The 20212-nt window shown below is 35.2% G+C and overlaps 1 protein-coding gene across 1 annotated transcript in view; it reads left to right on the plus strand.

Annotated features, from left to right (window-relative positions):
* The window catches only part of plxna3 (plexin A3), a 209301-nt gene that overhangs the window by 174984 nt on the left and 14105 nt on the right, over positions 1–20212 (plus strand). The window contains exons 12-23 of the mRNA XM_051117011.1: positions 1494–1684; positions 2863–3011; positions 3107–3227; positions 5383–5519; positions 7629–7796; positions 8616–8709; positions 8813–9052; positions 10297–10440; positions 13380–13614; positions 16024–16166; positions 16681–16937; positions 18784–18850. Of these exons, the coding sequence (XP_050972968.1) occupies positions 1494–1684; positions 2863–3011; positions 3107–3227; positions 5383–5519; positions 7629–7796; positions 8616–8709; positions 8813–9052; positions 10297–10440; positions 13380–13614; positions 16024–16166; positions 16681–16937; positions 18784–18850 (1946 nt within the window). The remainder of the gene's footprint in view (positions 1–1493; positions 1685–2862; positions 3012–3106; positions 3228–5382; positions 5520–7628; positions 7797–8615; positions 8710–8812; positions 9053–10296; positions 10441–13379; positions 13615–16023; positions 16167–16680; positions 16938–18783; positions 18851–20212) is intronic.

Raw genomic sequence — 20212 nt, forward strand, 5'->3', positions numbered from 1 at the left:
ATTATATTATAGCGGTATTTATAAATACTATGGTATTTATATTTATTTATAACTAATAATATTAATGATATCTGTAATATAAAGATTGTAAGCTTAATACAAAAAAAAATACAAAAATGTTTTTCTTTTTTAGAAAATTTCATATTTATATCAATTTCATATATTAGCTTATAAATATTATAAGCTGTTTATATGCTGTTTTTGTTCAAAATTTAGTTTTGAATGTTTCGAAACATGTCATAATTTTCATATTAAAATATAACAAAATTGATATACAATTTTTTGAAACTTTTAAAAATCAATATTTTTTGTACATTTTATTTTACATGTACTATAGAATAGAACAGAACAGAATTTATAATGTTATATTAAATAAATACAAAATGTAAAATAATATTTATTTTTTAGATATATAATAAATAAATATTAGAATTGTTTATTTTATATAAATATTTATGTAATATAATAATAATAATAATAATAATAATAATAATAATATATGTATATATATTTTTTATAATTGTATGTTATTAATAAACATTTGATTATATCTTATATTTTATTTTAGATTTTAAATCCCATATATAATATAATATAATGTTACAAAAAGTAGGCGGCAAAACTTGCTTGTAAGCTGTTTCTTTGTTTGTTTGTTTTTTAAATTATTTAATACATATTGTAAATTGCTGGATATTGACTGTATTTTGAATGTTTACAACATTTCATATTATGTATATCAAATTTAATATATTAATGTATTTAATATAAAAATATTATTCATATTAAGATATGAAATTGACATGCATATGAAATTTTCTAAACTTTTAAAAATAATTGTTAGTATTTTCACATTTTCTATATGAATGTTTTACATCCTTCTGATATTTTTAAACATTAGGGTTAGGTGTCATTTTAAGATTTTCAATGTTTCATTTTCTGTTTTTTATTTTTATTATTATTTTTTTTTAATATATTTTGTGTTCATTAAAGTCTTGTTGTTAAATTAGCAGCGGGCTAACATTTGATTCTTGTTGTAATAAGCTAAGCATTTGTTTAGTTTCTTTCTGCAGATGTGAGTGACCGTTCACCAAGTTTCTACCAGTGAACAGCATTTCAAATCACTCACATGCACATCTATTTCTGTTAGGATGCTGCCTATGTAGACCGTAACCAGCAAGTGAGCTCAGTAGCGTTTGGAACAGAGCCACTGTGTATAGAATTGAACCTCTACGCCCACTACAGCAGAACGCCTTGGTTTTCTGCTTCCTCGAGGCCTCGGGTCAGAGTTATTAGTGTGTGTGGGCAGCACATGAATCACGGCACAGTGAAAGCAGGCGTGGGTTTTGCCTCGGCTACCTTCCCCTTACAGTTCAATTATCGATTGGCACTGCACAGCTGGCACCACTCCAAACATGGCCTGCGTTTAACTGCCCAGCTGAGAGTACGGCTATATTCTCACTCGCGTGTGTGTGTGTTTGTGTGTGTGGACGCAGCTCTCCTGTATAAGTGTGAAGCTCAGAGGGACAGCTGTGGACTCTGTCTGAAGGCAGACAGCATGTTTGAGTGTGGCTGGTGTTTGGCCGATAAGAAGTGTCTCCTGAAGCAACACTGTCCATCACCCGAACACAACTGGATGCATCAGGGACGCCGCAACGTACGCTGCAGCCATCCCCGAATCACTAAGGTAACACACACACACACACACACACGTGTCATCTTGGGACAGTAGATATGTATTGTTTTCAGATGAGCCCCAACTATAATATAACAGTCAACATGCAATGGCCTTTATTTATCTTTATTTATTTTTATTATTTACTGTGATTATTTACATTTTTTGTGATTAGTTAGTTAGTCTTTATTTATCTTTATTATTAATTTCTGTCAAGAGATTTTTTTGCCCTCTGCCATGATGACTTATGCACAATAAAACCATACAAGTGCATTAAGAATTTTTAGATTTGTATAGACTTTTTTTTTTCTAGAGTTAAAATGATTATTTATGTATGCTTTTTAGAAGTACCATTATTTTTATCTTTATTATTCATTTTTATTTACTTTGATTGTTTACATTTTTTTTTATTTATCTTTATTATTAATTTCTGTCAAGAAGAGATTTTTTTTTAAACAATCTGCCCTTTATGAATTATGCACAGTAAAACCAGGAATGTGCATTAAAATTTGTTTAGCTTTGTGTAGACTGTTTTTACAATTAAAATGATTATATTTATTTATTTATTTGTTTGTTTGTTTATTCAGTCATTAATTGTTTTATTTATTTATTTATTTATTTATTTATTGTATTATTATTGCTTATTTTTAGAATTTCAATTATTTTGTATACATTTTAAGAATTCAAATTATTTATTTAATTTTTTATTTATATTTATTATTTATTTGTTCCTTAATTTGTCTTTTTTGCCTTTTTTTATCCATTTTGTTTACCCTTATTAATACAGAAAAATATAGAAAATATGTACTTATTTTTATTTATCTTAATTTATGTGACATTTTTATTATTAAAAATGTGCTAATCGATTTATTCACCTTTTTTATTTTTAAAATATAAATAATATAAATATAAGTATTTTTTAAATTATTTATTTATTTATATATTTTTAGAATTAAAATGTATTTTCTTTTCTATATAGCTTCTCATTAAAGATGTCCTCAAAAGAGGTTTTGCCAGACTTTTTAGTAAACAGTTCCTTAAAGTACAGTATGGATAAAAGCACACACAAAATACACAAACCTCCTGCATGACAAATATCCCAGACTGCGCCTTTCAATGTGCTGACCTTTAAAGCTCTTAGAATTTGCTTCTTTTATATCCTCCAATGAGAAGCTGTCATCTCTTCACAGATCCGTCCACTGACGGGGCCAAAGGAGGGCGGCACACGCGTGACCATCGAAGGAGAGAATCTGGGGCTGCAGGTTCGAGAGATCACGCATGTGCGTGTGGCGGGAGTTCGCTGCAACCCTGCTGCGTCTGAATACATCAGTGCTGAGAGGTGAGTTATGCTTCCTGTGTTGCTGGTTAATTTGAATTGGTTTTGGACAGTGTTTTTGTGCAGGAGTGATTTCTGTGTTTGTTCTTGGCCTGCAGGATCGTGTGTGACATGGAGGAATCTCTGATGTCGAGTCCCCCTGGTGGTCCGGTGGAGCTGTGTATCGGCGACTGCAGCGCAGAGTATCGGACCCAGTCGTCTCAAACATACTCTTTTGTGGTACGTCCTCTACTTTTTGCTTAGGAAAGAGACATTATTTTAGGACATCGAGACAGCACTGAAAATGATCAGTTAATATATGGATGGAGGCATCAACACAAATCCTTTATAAATCCTGCAATCCTCTGTGTCCAGTTTAGCATTCATTGACAGAATAAATTCCAAAGTGGTTGGAAAAAGACAAAAATTGAATTGAAAGTTGAAAAATGGTATGTTAAAATAAATGTATTTTATTTTATTTTATTTTATTTTATTTTATTTTATTTTATTTTATTTTATTTTATTTTATTTTATTTTATTTTATTTTATTTTATTTATTTATTTTTAAGCCAAATATTTATAATGAATGAGTTTCTTTATGAGTTATATATATATATATATATATAATGTGTGTATATATTATATTATCTTATTTTATGTATCATCTTTATTATATTATTTATTTACCATTTTAATAAATAGTTTTCTTCTTTTTTTTACCATTTTTAAAATAAATAAAATAATTGTTAATTTATCTTTATCTTTCATCTTTATTTTTTGTTGTTGTGATTTACCATTATTTAAAATAATTTCTATTTCTGTATTTCATTTATCAATTTTTTTCTACAAATGTATTTATATTTAATGACAAAAGTGCTTATTTTTAATTGAAGAGAAAATCTAAATTTACTTTCTTTCTTTCTTTCTTTCTTTCTTTTTTTTGTATTTTTTGTATTTATTTTATTTTTGTATTTTTTGTATTTATTTTATTTTATTTTTCATTTAACTTATGATTCCATTTCTGCCAGAAATAAGCATTATTTTATTTTATTTATGATTCCATTTTTTATTTAGTATTTTATTTATTTATTCAATTAATTTGTTTATTTTTCATTTAACTTGTGATTCCATTTTTGTCAGAAATAAGTATTTTATTTATTTATTTATTTATTTATTCAATTAATTTTATTTTATTTTTCATTCAGCTTGATTCCATTTCTGCCAGAAATAAGCATTTTTTTCCATTTTATTTATTTATTGTATTATTTTTCTTTTAACTCATGATTCCATTTCTGCCAGAAATAAGTGTTGTTTTATTTTTTATTTATTCTTTTTATTTTAACTTATGATTCCATTTTTGCCAGAAATATTTATTTATTTTTAATTTTATTATTTTATTTTTCATTTAACTTGTGATTCCATTTCTGCTAAAAATAAGCATCTTTTTTTCATTTTATTTATTTATTATTTTAAAATTTTATCATTGTATTTTTTTTATTTAACTTATGATTCCATTCCTGCCAGAAATAAGCTTTGTAATTACTAAACACTCTATAGGTTATTTCTAAACTCACTTGAATTTATCCTAGAATATTAAATGTGACAACATTTTGCTTTTTAAAGAGGTTTCCTTTGCCTTCAAACCCAAAACGGCACCTGCTCAGCCAGCGAGGCGGCTGCCTTCGATTTTAGACGTTTCGTTTATGTTTTAATCGTTCTTTTTATATCGATTCCCTTATCGCTGCTAACATTTTGTTTGTGGTGATTTACGTGCGGCTGATCAATACGAATCCGTCCTTTGAGACTCCACCAATCCGATTGTGCACTTGAAACCGATGAATCGTTAGGATTCCCACTCCTCCATCCCGTTAGCCAATCAAATCAACTGGTGGAGCCCATGTGATAATGTAGTTGAAGGGAAGGGGGATGTAAAGAATGACACAATTACCCCTTCCTCCCCGCTGAGTTTTAAGTGGTGCCCAGCAGGAATAGGGCATTAGTCTATTATCCCGAGCCCAGGAGCTTTACGTACACACACACACACACACACGTATATAAATGGATGACCCTGCCTGGATTCCCTCAACATCTAATCAATAGCGTCCAGGCAGCTTCAGTCGTGCAGAAGGGTAAAGCAAATGAAAACACGCACTCCGACCAATTACACAGGTATGCAACTAATTACTGCGAGAGGACGGCGGCTGACAGGTCGTGCGCCGAAACAAACGAGGCCTGCGCGGCGCGAGACCAAACAGGACGTTTCTATTACGGTGATGAGTGTAATCTCTTCATGTAGTACCAGAATGAGGAAAACAAGTGCACGCTTGAGCGTCCGTATCGCGCTTCGTGAGCTCCATCTGTTCGGAAGTCACCGCTGCTTTTCTCGTCCCTCTAGACACCGAGTTTCAACCGGGTGCGGCCAGAGAAAGGACCCGTGTCCGGTGGGACCAGGCTGACTATCTCAGGCCGACATCTGGACGCCGGGAGCGCCGTGACCGTGTTTTTGGCCCAGGAAGAGTGTCTGTTTGTCAGGTGAGCAGCGCTTCTGTCAGCTCTTAACCGGATCTTCCACATCTGCGTCCCTCGACATCTGTGGGATACAGTTGGACTTGGGAGGAAGCGAGATGTGTCATTTCCACATGAAATCAAATGAGCGTGCATGGCCGTTCTCAAATATGTCCACATGTGCCTGTGCCAGGAAACATGATGCATTGCTGGTTGGGATTGTTAGTGAGCTGTGTGGTGATTAAAATGCAGTAACATCTGCTTAGAACACATTCATTGTATAATGTGTTCAGTTTCTGGCTGAAAAAACCTAGTTTAGACTGGATTATGCTGGTCTAGCCATGTTGTTCACTAACAAATCTCTGGTGAATATGCTTGGCCAAAGAAATTTTGCAGGTACAAAAATCACAAGTAAACATGGAAAAAAGTACAAAAATAAATATATATTATGTGTGTGTATATATACATACAGTCATGTAAAAAAAGTTAGGACACCCTATTGAATTCCATGGTTTTCCGTATCAGGACATAATTAAAAAAAAACTGGTCCTTGGCTGGTTTTACAATTTCGAAAATAAAACCTCAGATGAACAACAACACATGACAAATTGCACCGTGTCACTATTTACTGAACAAAAATAAAGTCAAAATGGAAAATCCATGTGTGACAAAGTTAGGACACCCTTACTGTTAACATTGGAATTAAGAGGGTAAATAACAGTCAAGCACTGTTAATCAAATACCTTTGATTAACTGATCATCAACAAGTCTGAGCGCCTCTATAAAAGCATAAGCTTTGGCAGTTTGCTGGTCTGGAGCCTTCAGGTGTGTGTTAACACAATGCCCAGGAGGTAAGACATCAGCAATCATCTTAGAGAAGCAATTGTTGCTGCCATCAATCTGAGAAGAGTAATACGGCCATTTCCAAACAATTTGAACTTTATTCACAAGTTGAAGACATTTAAAACAGACACCTCTGGTCGCCCAGTGGACGTCCCAGAAAATTCACCCCAAGATCAGACCATGTAAAGCTCAGAGAAATGACAGACAACCCAAGAACTACACCCCAGCTTTTTTTTTCAAAAGCTTTTTTTTTCAGATAAATGCTGATTTTTGGATCTTTCTATTCATCAAAGAATCCTGAAAAAAAATACTGAACTCTTTTAAATACTGATAATAATGTTTCTTGACCAGAAAATCAGCGTATTAGAAGGATTTTTGAAGGATCATGTGACACTGAAGACTGGAGTAATGATGCTCAGAATTTAACTTTGATCACTGGATTAAAGTACATTTTAAATTATGTTCAAATAGAAAGCAGTTATTTTAAATAGTAAAAATATTTCTCAATATTACTGCTTTTACTGTATTTTGGATCAAATAAATGCAGGCTTGGTGAGCAGAAGAGACTTCTGCTTTAAAAATCTTACTGTTTAAAAACTTTTGACTAGTAGTTTATACACACACTTTTAATTATTTAATTTATAATTTTTAATGTCTACAAAATTAGTGGATGAAAAAAATATTATTTTAAAGCTGCTTTTATTTATTTTTATTTTTATTTTTTATTCCCCTTGTGATTCCGTTTTTACCAGAAATAAGCAATTTCTGTAATTATGTAATTATTAGACACTCATTTGTTCTACATCATTAAATCTGACATTATGGTGCCTCTAAAGCCGGTCTCAAAGCAGTTTACTGACTGAAAAGGACAGCATGTATTCTCATTCATGTTTAGACCGTTTTTTTTTTTTTTTGGTCTAGACATGATGGTCTAGAAACTAAGCTGGTAAAGCTGGTTGGCCAAAACATCTTGCTGGTAGAGAAACCAGCATCCAAAACACATTAGAGGTCCTTTCAACCTTTTAAAAAACAGCTTAAACCAGTCTAAGGTGGTTAGCTGGTCTCCCAGCCTGGGCAAGATGATTCAACTGGTCTATTTTGATGGTTCTGAGAGGGTTTTAAGCAAAAAACAAAACAAAAACATCTTAAAGCCAGATGAGACCACCGAAACCACTGTACACTAGTTTAGACTGTTTACGCAGTCAGGTTTTGATTCATTTTTCAAAATGTCATGAAAATGGCTTCAAATATTTCTGTTTTAGTGTAATTTAACTTCATGTTTTGTTCCAACAGGAGAACTGTGCGTGAGATAGTGTGTGTGACACCGCCGTCAGCATCAGGCTCTGGAGCTTCATCCGTCAAGCTGTTCATTGACAAGGCCGAGGTCACCAGCGATACACGTTACATTTACACCGAAGATCCAACCATTTCCAGCGTAGAGCCCAACTGGAGCATCATTAAGTACGTTAACACAATCTCACACATGCTTAATGGCTCTGCTCCAAACCCTAGTGGGATTCCTCACTGTCTGCTGTCTACACAGGCTAATATGTCTCACTGACTTCAAAGACAGCACCCTAAGCTTAATAGAATTTCATAAATGAATGAATTGAAACGCTCTACGTGGGCAGAAACTCACTCACAGCTGTTTCCGATAGAGAGTTAGCATATGGCAATGACTCAGTAGTCTAATTAGCACAAGATGCATAGCAAGCTCAAGTACTGGTAATTAAACTAGTTTGAGTGAAATAGTTTATTTTTAGTTTGAAATAAAAGCAAGAGATCAGTACACTATCTGAAAATAGGACTGGTGCAGTGTATCTTGGGATTGCTTTATAGCAGTACAGAATAAAGCCAGATAGCAATAAGCAAACCACTATAGGCTGGATTAAATGCAGTTGGGTTTACATATATATAGATATAGATATAGATATAGATATAGATATAAATTTTTAATGAATATTTTTTAATAATACATTTTTGGATTTTTTTTTCTGAAATGTTTTACTTTTTTACATGTATTTATTTTTGTTGTTATTATGTTTTTTAATAAGAAATGTAAATTATGTGTGCGCGTGTTAATGCTCAATTCAATTTTGACTAAAAGGATGTTTTGAAGGCTGTAGGGCATATTTTAGCCATTTTCTGTTCACTAGAGCCTGAATTCTGACTCACTAGCATTAGATCCACAGTCGTATATGCAGAACCACTCAACTGAGGTCTGAGTATCAGTCCGAGTATCTGTCGTCTAACTGAAGTGTTGTTTGTTTGTTCTGATAGTGGCAGCACCACCCTCACGGTCACAGGAACCAATCTGCTAACCATTCAGGAACCTAAAGTCAGAGCCAAATATGGAGGAGTGGAAACCACAAACGTGAGTTCCCGACCAGCTGTCCTTCTCCTCTCTGCCCCCGCCATGATTACGGACAGCTTGTTGTTTACGTGATAAGAACAAATGTCTGGATGTCCCTCTGTAGGTTTGCACGGTGGTGAACGACTCTGTCATGACATGCTTGGCTCCGGGCATCATCTACACCAAACGCCAAGTTCCAGATTGCGGAGTTCACCCGGATGAATTCGGCTTCATCCTGGACCATGTGTCTGCCCTCCTCATCCTCAATGGAACTCCTTTCACATACTATCCAAACCCGACCTTTGACCCCCTTGGGAATGCTGGGATCCTGGAGGTCAAACCAGGATCACCCATCATCTTGAAGGCAAGGCCTTTGTCATAATCTCATAATCTTCCTTTATTGACATTTTCTCCATTTGAATTTTGGTGTCTCTCATGAAATGTCATATTTCGCTCTGATATCATATTTTGGTAACGCTTTACGATAAGGCTCAATTAGTTAATGTACAAACTAACATGAATGAACAGTATTTATTAATCTTTGTTAACGTTAGTTAATAAAAATACAGTTGTTCATTGTTAGTTCATGTTAATTCATAGTGCTTTAACTAACGTTAACAAACACAACTTTTAAGTTTAATAATGCATTAGTAAATGTAACATTAACTAAGAATAATTAATGCTGTAGAAGTATTGTTCATGTCAACCGAAGTAGATAACTAATGTTAACTAATGACCCTTATTGTAAAGTGTTACCCATTTTTTTTCTCCATAATGCAACATTTTTATTAAATTAGGATTTATTTTTAAATAATGCAATTTTAATATAGTTACGTATTAGTACATATATAGTATAATTATATTTGATTTATATTATCACATTTCTCATACATATATATAACATAAGTGTGTGTGTGAGAAAATTTTAATGAAAAATGAAAAAAAGATCTTAAACATCTTAAATTTTAAATATAATGCTTAAAAGGCTTTATTTTGAAGATATTATAATATATATATAAAAAATCTGTACAATTATTTAATATATAATTAGATTTGATTTTTGAAAAAAAAAATATTGAAAATCTGAATGTTTTTTTACATTTTTTTTTTTTTAATTTTAAAAATATTATAACATAATAAATTAATTTATCATATAAATAAATTTATCATTTTTTGTAATTATATTAAAAATGTGATTTATATTAAATATAATGTTTATAAAAAGGCTTTATTTGGAAAATATTACATTTAAACAAATTATAAAATTATTTAATATATAATTATATTTCATTTTAGAAAAAAATAGTGCCAGTATTGAAAATCTGAATGATCTTAAACAATTTAAATGTAATTTTTTTTTTAATGTTTTATTTTAAAAATTGGTTTCTATTATGTAATTTCTATTTTTTATATATATTTCTATTTTTTTCTAATTTATATATTAATTACTAATATATATATATTAATAGTAGTAGTAGTAGTAGTAGTATTTTTATTTTTTAATTTTGGGGAAAATATGACCTGGGCATTTCTTCTCTAATTATGTACATCAAATTATGTTGATCCTTTTTAGTAAATTTAGTTTTCTGTGTTTTCATCTGTAAACAGGGCAAGAATCTCATCCCTCCTGCTCCCGGCAACGCCCGCCTGAATTACAGCGTGATGATTGGAGAAACCCCCTGTCTGTTAACAGTCTCTGAATCTCAGCTGCTCTGTGATTCACCAGATCTGACCGGAGAACAGCGAGTAATGGTGATTATCATGCAGCTATGACATTTTCCCATTATGCATAACAAACGCCTAATCTATAAGCAGCCTCTCTTGCTAGTGAAGAGCAAACCATGCTCACCTTTCAGTGCGCTGACTGAACATTTACGGCTCCTTATTTATTGTATATCAACCAATAAAGCTGGCAGAAAATGAATGGATGGCCGTAAGATGGCGAAAATGCTTTGTTTGGTTTGCATGGACTCGGGCTTTCTGCCTCTCATTTAATCAATCTCGTAATAAGCCACTGCCGCATGGCCATTTTTTACCTTAATGCTAAAACGGAAAACATAAAGGTCAACTGGAAGTGGCTCGCCGTACATTAAGTACTTATTAGGATTATAGGGAGCGCTGATACAAGCAATTTCCCATGTAATCTAGCTATCTGCTCTCCCGCCAGCTCAAACAATTATTACAAACAGCAGACGGGGATCCTTCATAACCTTCCTGAGCTCTGACATATGCTCAGAAAGAGCATTTGAGACACGTTCAGCCCACTTCATTGATAATAACGGCTTTCATTAGTGGTCACTGCTCAGGAAAACATCTCTATTATTATTGCTCATACTTGGTGTTTGTAGTATTGAACTTTAGCACTTTAGACATGAACGATGCCTCAAATCGTGTGACCTTTTGTTTAAAGGTGGCAATCCATGTGTTTCAATCTTGAAAAATTACTGAATTAACTTATAATTAACTATATATGGATGGATATAAGAGTTAAAGAGTTATAACCCAGAAAATGTAATATGTATGTTAATGTGTGTATATTCAGATTTGTATCGTATATATTTTCATATATACTTCATTTAAAAATAAATACATAACATATACACGCATAAATAAATGTAATATGTACTCTGCCAGTCAAATGTTTTTGAGCGGTAAGATTTTAAATTTTTTTTTTTTTTTTTTTTTTTTTTTTAATCTCTTCTGCTCACCAAGCCTGTATGTATTCGATCCAAAATACAGCAAAAGCAGTAATATTGTGAAATATTTTTACTATTTAAAATAACTGCTTTCTATTTAAATAGATTTTAAAATGCAGTTTGTTACAGTGATCAGAGTTACATTTTCAGCATCATTACTCCAGTCTTCAGTGTCACATGGTCCTTCAAATCATTCTAATATGCTGATTTGCTGTTCAAGAAACATTTTTTTTATTATTATCAATATTGAGTAAATTTTTTTCAGGAATCTTTGATGACTAGAAAGATCCAAAGATCAGCATTTATCTAAAATAATAAGCTTTTGGGGGAGAATTATAGAAATTAATACTTTTATTTAGCCAGGATGCTTTAAATTGATTAAAGTGCTGATAAAGACATTTATAATGTTACGAAAGATTTCTATTTCAGATAAATGCTGTTTTGAATTTTTTTTATTCATCAAAGAAAACTGAAAAAATTCTTCTCAGTTGTTTTCAACATCATCATAATGTTTTTGAGCAGCCGATCAGAATATTAGAATGTTTTCTGAAGGATCATGTGACTGGAGTAATGATGCTAAAAATTCAGCTTTGAAATCACAGGAATAAGTTACATTTTAAAATATATTCAAATAGAAAACAATTATTTTAAATAGTAAAAATATTTCAAAGTTTTACTTTTTTTGCTGTATATAGAATCAAATCAAATAAATATGGAAGACTTGGTGAGCAGAGGAGACTTCTTTAAAAAACATTTAAAATCTTACTGTTCAAAAATGTTTGACTGGTAGTGTAAATATGGATTCATTTATATATATTTGTATTATATACATATACACACACACATGCTAGCTCTCTCTCTCTCTCTATACACTAATATATATATTTACATTTTATTAACTAGCTGTAGTTGGATATCAGATTGAGTGCACTGAATGAGTGCAAAAAATTGCTTCTGAATCAAATCAGTGAATCATGAATTGAATCGATTTGCTATCAGCACAAAGATTCACACCTGTGAACTACATAGCAACGCCTCAGTGCACACACTAGCATCATGTCATGAATTACTTCAGAAAATCTAGTTTTGGTTATTAAATCGCTGAGTGTTACTGCCAATACTGTTTCCTGAATACAAACCTTGTCGCAGTAATTACTTTCAGAACTGATCAATAGCATCACAAAAAGTCAATTCTAATAAAATCTAGGAGCGACTCTACCCTGATCTATTCTTCTCAATATAAGGTATATGTTCACATTACGCCTTTTAATTTGATCCAACACCTACCTGTTTGATTGATTAGCACTAGCATTGGCTTGCGTGTATCAAAGAGCCGATTATTCATTTGAGTTCCGGTTAGTGAATCCACAGTATGGAGAAACTCCCATAGAAAAGTGGGAAAAAAACGAGAGAGAGACATAGTGGGATCTGGAGTGCCAGGATCACTCAGCTAATGACCTGACACGTATCGACAGCGCTCCAGGATTCACTTTGTTCCCCTCTATCACCAAGTCTCAATAATTCATGCAGCCACGCGGGGCCCGAGCAGCCGCAGAAAGGTGAAACTCGTTAGGACAGACGGCTGGATGCCGCGTTTAATTGGTCCGCGAATAGCGCAAGGCTGAGCTCCGGGTACCACGCCTCAGTCAGACCCGAATCTCTAACTAGACCTCTATTACCTACTGATTTCTGCCTAATTGCCTTCACACCTGTGCCAAAGTGACTTTTTGAAGTAATTTGATGTGAATTAGTGGTCACGGTGTCTGACGGAGGCGCGAGCGATTGTTCTCTCGCCGCAGGTGGAGGAACGCGACGTGAACGTGTCAAACAAGTGCATAATTCTGCCGTAATTCTAATTGCGAGCTGATTTCATTCAAGAAGAAACAGTATGAGTGCCCTCAGCCAATCAAAAGCCCTCATTATGACCCACTAAAGCCGGCAGGGTCGTTAGATTCAAGGGCCCGTTCTAATAGTTTCTTTTGTCTGTGCGTGTAGATTCTGGTGGGCGGCCTGGAATATTCTCCGGGAATGCTTCACATCTATTCCGACAGCACTCTCACGCTGCCCGCCATCATCGGGATCGGAGCCGGCGGCGGCGTCCTCCTCATCGCGATCATCGCCGTGCTCATCGCCTACAAGCGCAAGACGCGAGACGCTGACCGCACGCTCAAGCGCCTGCAGTTGCAGATGGACAATCTGGAGTCCCGGGTCGCTCTAGAGTGCAAGGAAGGTAAGATTTTGGGGGTAGTTCAGCATCTGTGGTGCATATGGCTCGTGCCAAGCTGTTTTCCGACAGGTGTGGAGAGCGTTTTAATGAGCTACTAATGGTTTTAACCCGTATGATAAATCAAACGGAGCTGTGATGTATTATTTTATTGTGCGCGAGGTCTCCCGTGGGCGCCGAACGGGAGCGAGTCGGATGCGCTCTCGCACTGCAGTAGCCTGGATTCTTGCAGAGTTTGACGCAGTCTTTGTGGAGGGATTGAACTGGGTCATGACGTCATAATGTCCTCATCCTTTGATACCGGTTTTATTCACGGCTTTAAAAGGATCTGTAGCTCAGGCAGACACGGTGCCGTGTTATTTATGCATTTGTTAAAAGAATGCCATGAGATACTGGAATGAATGCAACTTTCTGTGTATGCAATTTCAGCTCTTTTTTTTTCCATTTCTACCTTCCCAGAGATTGAAATTGTTTGCATACACACCAGAACTGCTGTTATAGAGAGAGAGGGTGTAATTTTATCAATTTAATACATGTAGAATGCATTACATTTATCAAAAGTGACAGTAAAGACATTTATAATGTTACAAAAGATTTCCATTTCAAATAAATACTGTTATTTTAAACTTTCTTTTCATCAAAGTATGCTGGAAAAAAGCATTCCACACAAAATAGCACAACTATTTCCAGCAAAAAATACAGCATATTAGCATGATTTCTGAAGGATCATGTGACACTGAAGTAATGATGCTGAAAATTAACATTTTAAAATATTTTAAAATGTATTTCAGTAGAATATGTGTAATATATGTACTGTATACAGTTGAAGTCAAAAGTTTACATACACCCTGCAGAATCTGCAAAATGTTATGTTACCAAAATAAGAGGGATCATACAAAATTCATGTTATTTTTTATTAAGTACTGACCTAAATAAGATTTTTACATATAAGACATAAAAGATATTTACATATAGTCAACATAAGAAAAGAATAGTTGAATTTGTAAAAATGACCCTGTTCAAATGTTTACAAACATTGGTTCTTAATACTGTGTTGTTAACTGAGCTGTTTTTGGTTTAGTGATAGTTGTTAATGAGTCCCTTGTTTGTCCTGAACAGTTAAACTGCCTGCTGTTCTTCAGAGAAGCATTTCAGGTCCCACAGATTGGTTTTTCAACATTTTTGTGTATTGAACCCTTTCCAATAATGGCTGTATGATTTTGAGATCCGTCTTTTCACATTGAGGACAACTGAGGGACAGCAACTATGCAACTATTACAGAAGGTTTAAACACAACGCAGATCAGGGAAAATTCAACTTATTTTGTCTTTTGGGAAACATATATCTTCTGTAGGTTCTGAAGGGCAGTACTAAATGAAAAAAAAATATGATCCTACAGTCGTTGTTGGAAAGGGTTCAAATACACAAAAATGCTGCAAAACCAAAGAATTTTGTGGGACCTGAAGGATTTTTCTGAAGAACAGTGGACCGTTTAACTGTTCAAGACAAACAAGGGACTCATGAACAACTATCACTAAAAAAAAAAAAAGCCTGCTGTGGATCATTCGGGTGACAACACAGTATAAAGAATCAAGTGCATGTAAACTTTTGAACAGGGTCATTTTTATAAATTCATCTATTATTTTCTCTTGTGGACTATATGTAAACGACTATGGTGTGAAATGTCTTATTCAGGTCAGTATTAAATAAAAAACATGCATTTTGTATGATCCCTCTTATTTTGGTCAAATAATTAACATTTTGCAGATTCTGCAAGGTGTATGTAAACTTTTGACTTCAACTGTATACTGTGTATTTATGTATATAGTGAATAATGTAAATTTAATTTTGTATTATACTGTATTTGAAATATGTTTTTAAATGCAATTTAATGATGGCAGAAATACAAAATACGATAACTTTTGCATACTGTAGTACTGAACTCGCTTTTAAAAAAATCGAGAGAAGACAATATTATTGTGCACTAAAACTCATTTACAAAGAAAAATGGCTTTAATTTTCATGTTTTCAATCAGTGATGGATAATTTCATTTAATCTCTCAAGCCTGATTCCGTGATGGATGTAAAAACGGCCATATTAGACGAGAAAAGGGAGTTTGATTAACAGCAACTAAATCAACCAGCTACACTGAAAAGTTACAAAGAAAACCAATTAAATTAGAATCTTGTTTAGTTGATTGCAACTCCTTAATTTATTTCAGTGTTTCTGTCATGAAGTTTTAGAAGATGCAAAATGGAAATGACACAAAACAACCATTTCTTACCATATTGTTGCTAATGCAAGTAAACACAAAATATGGTAAAATATCCCCCTAGTATATCTGTTTGTCACTGCATATGAGGTGTTCTTCAGTCTGATGGATGCATGTCGCTTCTGTTCTTTATTATTCTCAGCATTCGCTGAGCTGCAGACAGACATCCAAGAGCTGACAAATGACATGGATGGTGTGAAGATCCCTTTCCTGGAGTATCGTACCTACACCATGAGAGTGATGTTCCCTGGCATTGAAGAACACCCGGTTCTCAAGGAGCTGGACGTAAGGGAACTTTTAGAAACCTCCTTCAATTTCTTTGTCCCCAGGTGTCATCTGTCACTCGCAAGTGCCAATAAGTAGGTTGCCACAACTCATAGACCATTTTCTTTTAATCCTCCTGCCAAAAAAAGAAAGCAGAAAAAACCCTAGATGTGCTTTAAAAAGATCCCCTAAGCTCTGAAGCTACGGTACTGCTGTCTCAGTAGTGAGCTTCAGAGCGAACGCCCCTCTTTCAGCATGCTTTTTAATTAAAACCTCAGGCAGAATGAAATCAGCAGCCCTGCAAGGCCCTGGTGGAATAGCCGTCTAGAGAACGTGCCTTACCAAAAAATGTTTTGAAAATAGTTGGCAAAGAACAATTAATTCTCACCGCAGCGGAGCTTTTTTCAAGTATGCATTCAGGCAGCAACTGTTGTTGCGCATGTTTCTCTCATCTTCTTCCTGTCTAGCTTTTCCATTCGTGTTTTTGTTCTCCTGCTTTTTATTTCGTTTAATCAAACGTTCTCTCCTCTCTCAGTCTCCGGCTAATGTGGAGAAGGCCCTGCGCTTATTCAGTCAACTGCTGCATAACAAGATGTTCCTGCTGACCTTCATTCACACACTGGAGGCTCAAAGGTCCTTCTCCATGCGGGATCGTGGCAATGTGGCCTCCCTCCTCATGGCGGCGCTGCAGGGGCGGATGGAGTATGCCACTGTGGTTCTCAAACAGCTTCTGGCAGACCTGATCGAAAAGAACTTGGAGAACCGTAACCACCCCAAACTGCTGCTTAGACGGTAAGAGGTGGTTTTCGTAGAGCATGACGATTCACATTTTCTCCTCCAAAGTTGGTAAATGATTTGTAAAAAAAAAAAAAAATTGTTAAAACCCTAGCAACCCCAGAACATCTTAATTACTGAATAACAATGCCCTATCAACCCCCAAGAACACCTTAGCAACCACCTAACTATGCCCTAGAAATCCCCCAGAGTATTTAAACTAAAAACCACCCAGAACATATTAGCAGCCACTGTTTTAGCAATGCCCCAGCAACCCCCTAGAACACCTTAGCAGCTGCATAGCAATGCCCTAGAAACCACTCAGAGCACCTTAGAAGCTGCATATCAACGCCCTATAAACCATTAAAAAAGGACCGTACAACACTGTGCAACCTCATAGCAGCATGCATATAGCAACATTCTAAAAACCGCCCAGAACATTTTAGCAGCTGCCTAGCAATGCCCTAGCAACCCTCTAGAACACCTTAGCAGGTGCGTAGCAACGGCTTAGAAACCACTCAGGGCACCGCACAACACTATGCAATCTCAAAGCGGCTTGCAAAAGATACTCAGAAAACCTTATAATGAGGCCATACAGCCCCCTAAATGCCTTAGGGGCTGCATAGCAACACCTTAGAAACCACTTAGAACACCTTACACAACAATACACAACCACATAGCAGCATGCAAAAAAAACACAAAGAAAACCTTATCAAGCACATAGTAAGGCTTTCCAACCCCTTAAACACCCTAACAGCTATATAGCATCACCCTAGCAACCCCCAGAACACCTTAGCAACTGCATAGCAAAACCCTAAAAACCATTTAGAACACCTTACAGGACTACACAACCATATTGTGGCATGCAAAAACAACTAGACATCCTAATCAACTCCATAGTAAGGCCCTGCAACCCCCTTAATGCCTTAGCAGCTGCATAGCAACACCCAAGCAACTAGGGTTAGCAATGCCCTAGAAACCGCTCAGAATAATTTCCAACACTATGCAACCGCATAGCAGCATGCAAAACAACACACTGAAAACCTTATCAACCACATAGTAAGACCCTATAGCCTCCTAAACATCTTAACAACTGCATAGAAACACCTTAGCAACCCCCAGAACACCTTAGCAACTGCTTAGCAATGCCCTAGAAACCTATCATAGCACCTTACAACACTACACAACCACATAGCAGCGTGCAAAACACACACAGAAAACCTTATTAAGCACCTAGTAAGGTCCTACAACCCCCTAAACACCTGAACAGCTACATCCTACTACCAGCTACTTCCTAACAACCCCAGAACACTTTAGCAACTGCATAGCAACACCCTAGAAACCATTTAGAACACCTTACAACACTACGCAACTGCTTAGCAGCATGCAAAAAAAAAAAAAAAACAAATACACAGAAAACCTTATCAACCACATAGTAAGACCCTACAGCCCCCTAAACATCTTAACAGCTGCATAGCAACACCTTGGCAACCCCCAGAACACATTAACAACTGCATAGATACCATTCAGAACACCTTACAACACTACCTGTACAACCACATAGCAGCATGCAAAAAACACAGACATTCCAATCAACTGCGTAAGAACCTGCAACCCTTAGTAGCTGCATAGCAACGCCCTAGCAACCACCTACCAATGCCCTGCCAACCGCCCAAAGTTCTTTAGCAACCACTTATCAATGCCCTAGCAATAACCCAGAATACTTTAACAACTACATAGGTATGTTAAAATAAAACCCTCAGGACACCTTAACAACGACATAGCAACACTATAGCAACTGTTCAGAACACCCTAGCAACCGTGCAGCATATTTAGCATTTTCGGATTGCGTTTGTTTTTGCAGAACTGAGTCTGTGGCTGAGAAGATGCTTACTAACTGGTTTACATTTCTCCTGCACCGCTTCCTGAAGGTTAGTGATGTTTTTCTACCACAAACATTGAGTCAATTTTAATAATGTGTTCTGGAAAGTACAAGTGAAATTGAGCAACAACCTCAAACTTCTCTCTGGCTAACTAGCACCTTGTTTGCAACATTTTTTGGTGCGCTGACGTTTTTGACGGCCTGACTCATCGCAAAGCCTCCTAATAAATCTCGTTAAAGCCTACGCTCCTGATAGCGATTCAGGAATGCCACGACTTCCGCCCAACCCTGAAGGAGGCCGTGAGGGCACTCGCTCAATCCCACATCCTGTCAGGTGTTCCAGAGTTCACCAAGATGACCCAAACGCGGCTGAATTAGACTAAAGCAGATTGAGATGGCTATTAGCGCTAAGGGCGGGAACATCAGGCCCTTTGTGCATTCAGGGCTGGAATTGGCCTGCGGAATGTAGTGCTGGCCGGCCGCCCGGTGTCTTTACGTCCCCTCAGTGCAGATGTTAAAGTGTTCTGGCCACTATACAGGCCTCTAGGAGTAATTACTACGAAATGCCGTCTCGGTACCGCTCTGTTGCACTGCCTGGGTGTGCATTTAATTCATATATATCATGAGCCAAAACATTCAGTATGTTTGTATCTGTTGCTCATTTATGTTGTGTACATTATATTATTTATTAACATTTTAAGCATCACTTTAACGCTAACAGGATATAGAACCAGTGAACATTCTTAGACGTTTCTGGCATGGTTCCAGTAACCTTAATAGAATGTTCATTCAAAGTTATGTGGTCTGTGATTAACATTCTCATAACGTTAGCACAAATTTTATACTTTGTTCATGAAACATCTGAAACGTTTTAGTTGGACATTCTTTTAGTGTTTTATTAAATTTGCAACTTGTTTCGAAACATTTAGAGAACGTTTAAAAGTAGCGTTCACGTAATGTTTGCAGGATGACTAAATGGAGCATTCCTTTAGTGTTTTCATTAACATAACCAAGAAACCAAGAAAACGTCATCCGGACATTCTTAGAAAATATTTTTGTTATTAAGGTGAACATTCACCTTCAAGGATTTATTTGTTTGGGATGTCATTATTTACTCATTCTCATGTCGTACATTACATTACATTACATTTCGTAAAATAAAATAAAATAAAATAGAATCCTCACGTCAATTTTTTAATTCTATTTCTTTTTGGGGCTTAACTATGGAAGCCCATTTTCCGCTACTGAATAAAAAATAACAAAGGTAATTGTGACTTTATCTCCCAGTTCTAAATTTTTTTCTCTAAATTGTGACACATAAACTCGCAGTTGTGCGTTATAAGGTCAGTTTTGCATGATATAAAATTTTCGCAATTGCGAGTTTACATCTTGCAATTCTGATTTTACTTCC

Source organism: Labeo rohita, chromosome 8 (assembly GCF_022985175.1).
Source record: "Labeo rohita strain BAU-BD-2019 chromosome 8, IGBB_LRoh.1.0, whole genome shotgun sequence".
NCBI classification, from domain to species: domain Eukaryota; kingdom Metazoa; phylum Chordata; class Actinopteri; order Cypriniformes; family Cyprinidae; genus Labeo; species Labeo rohita.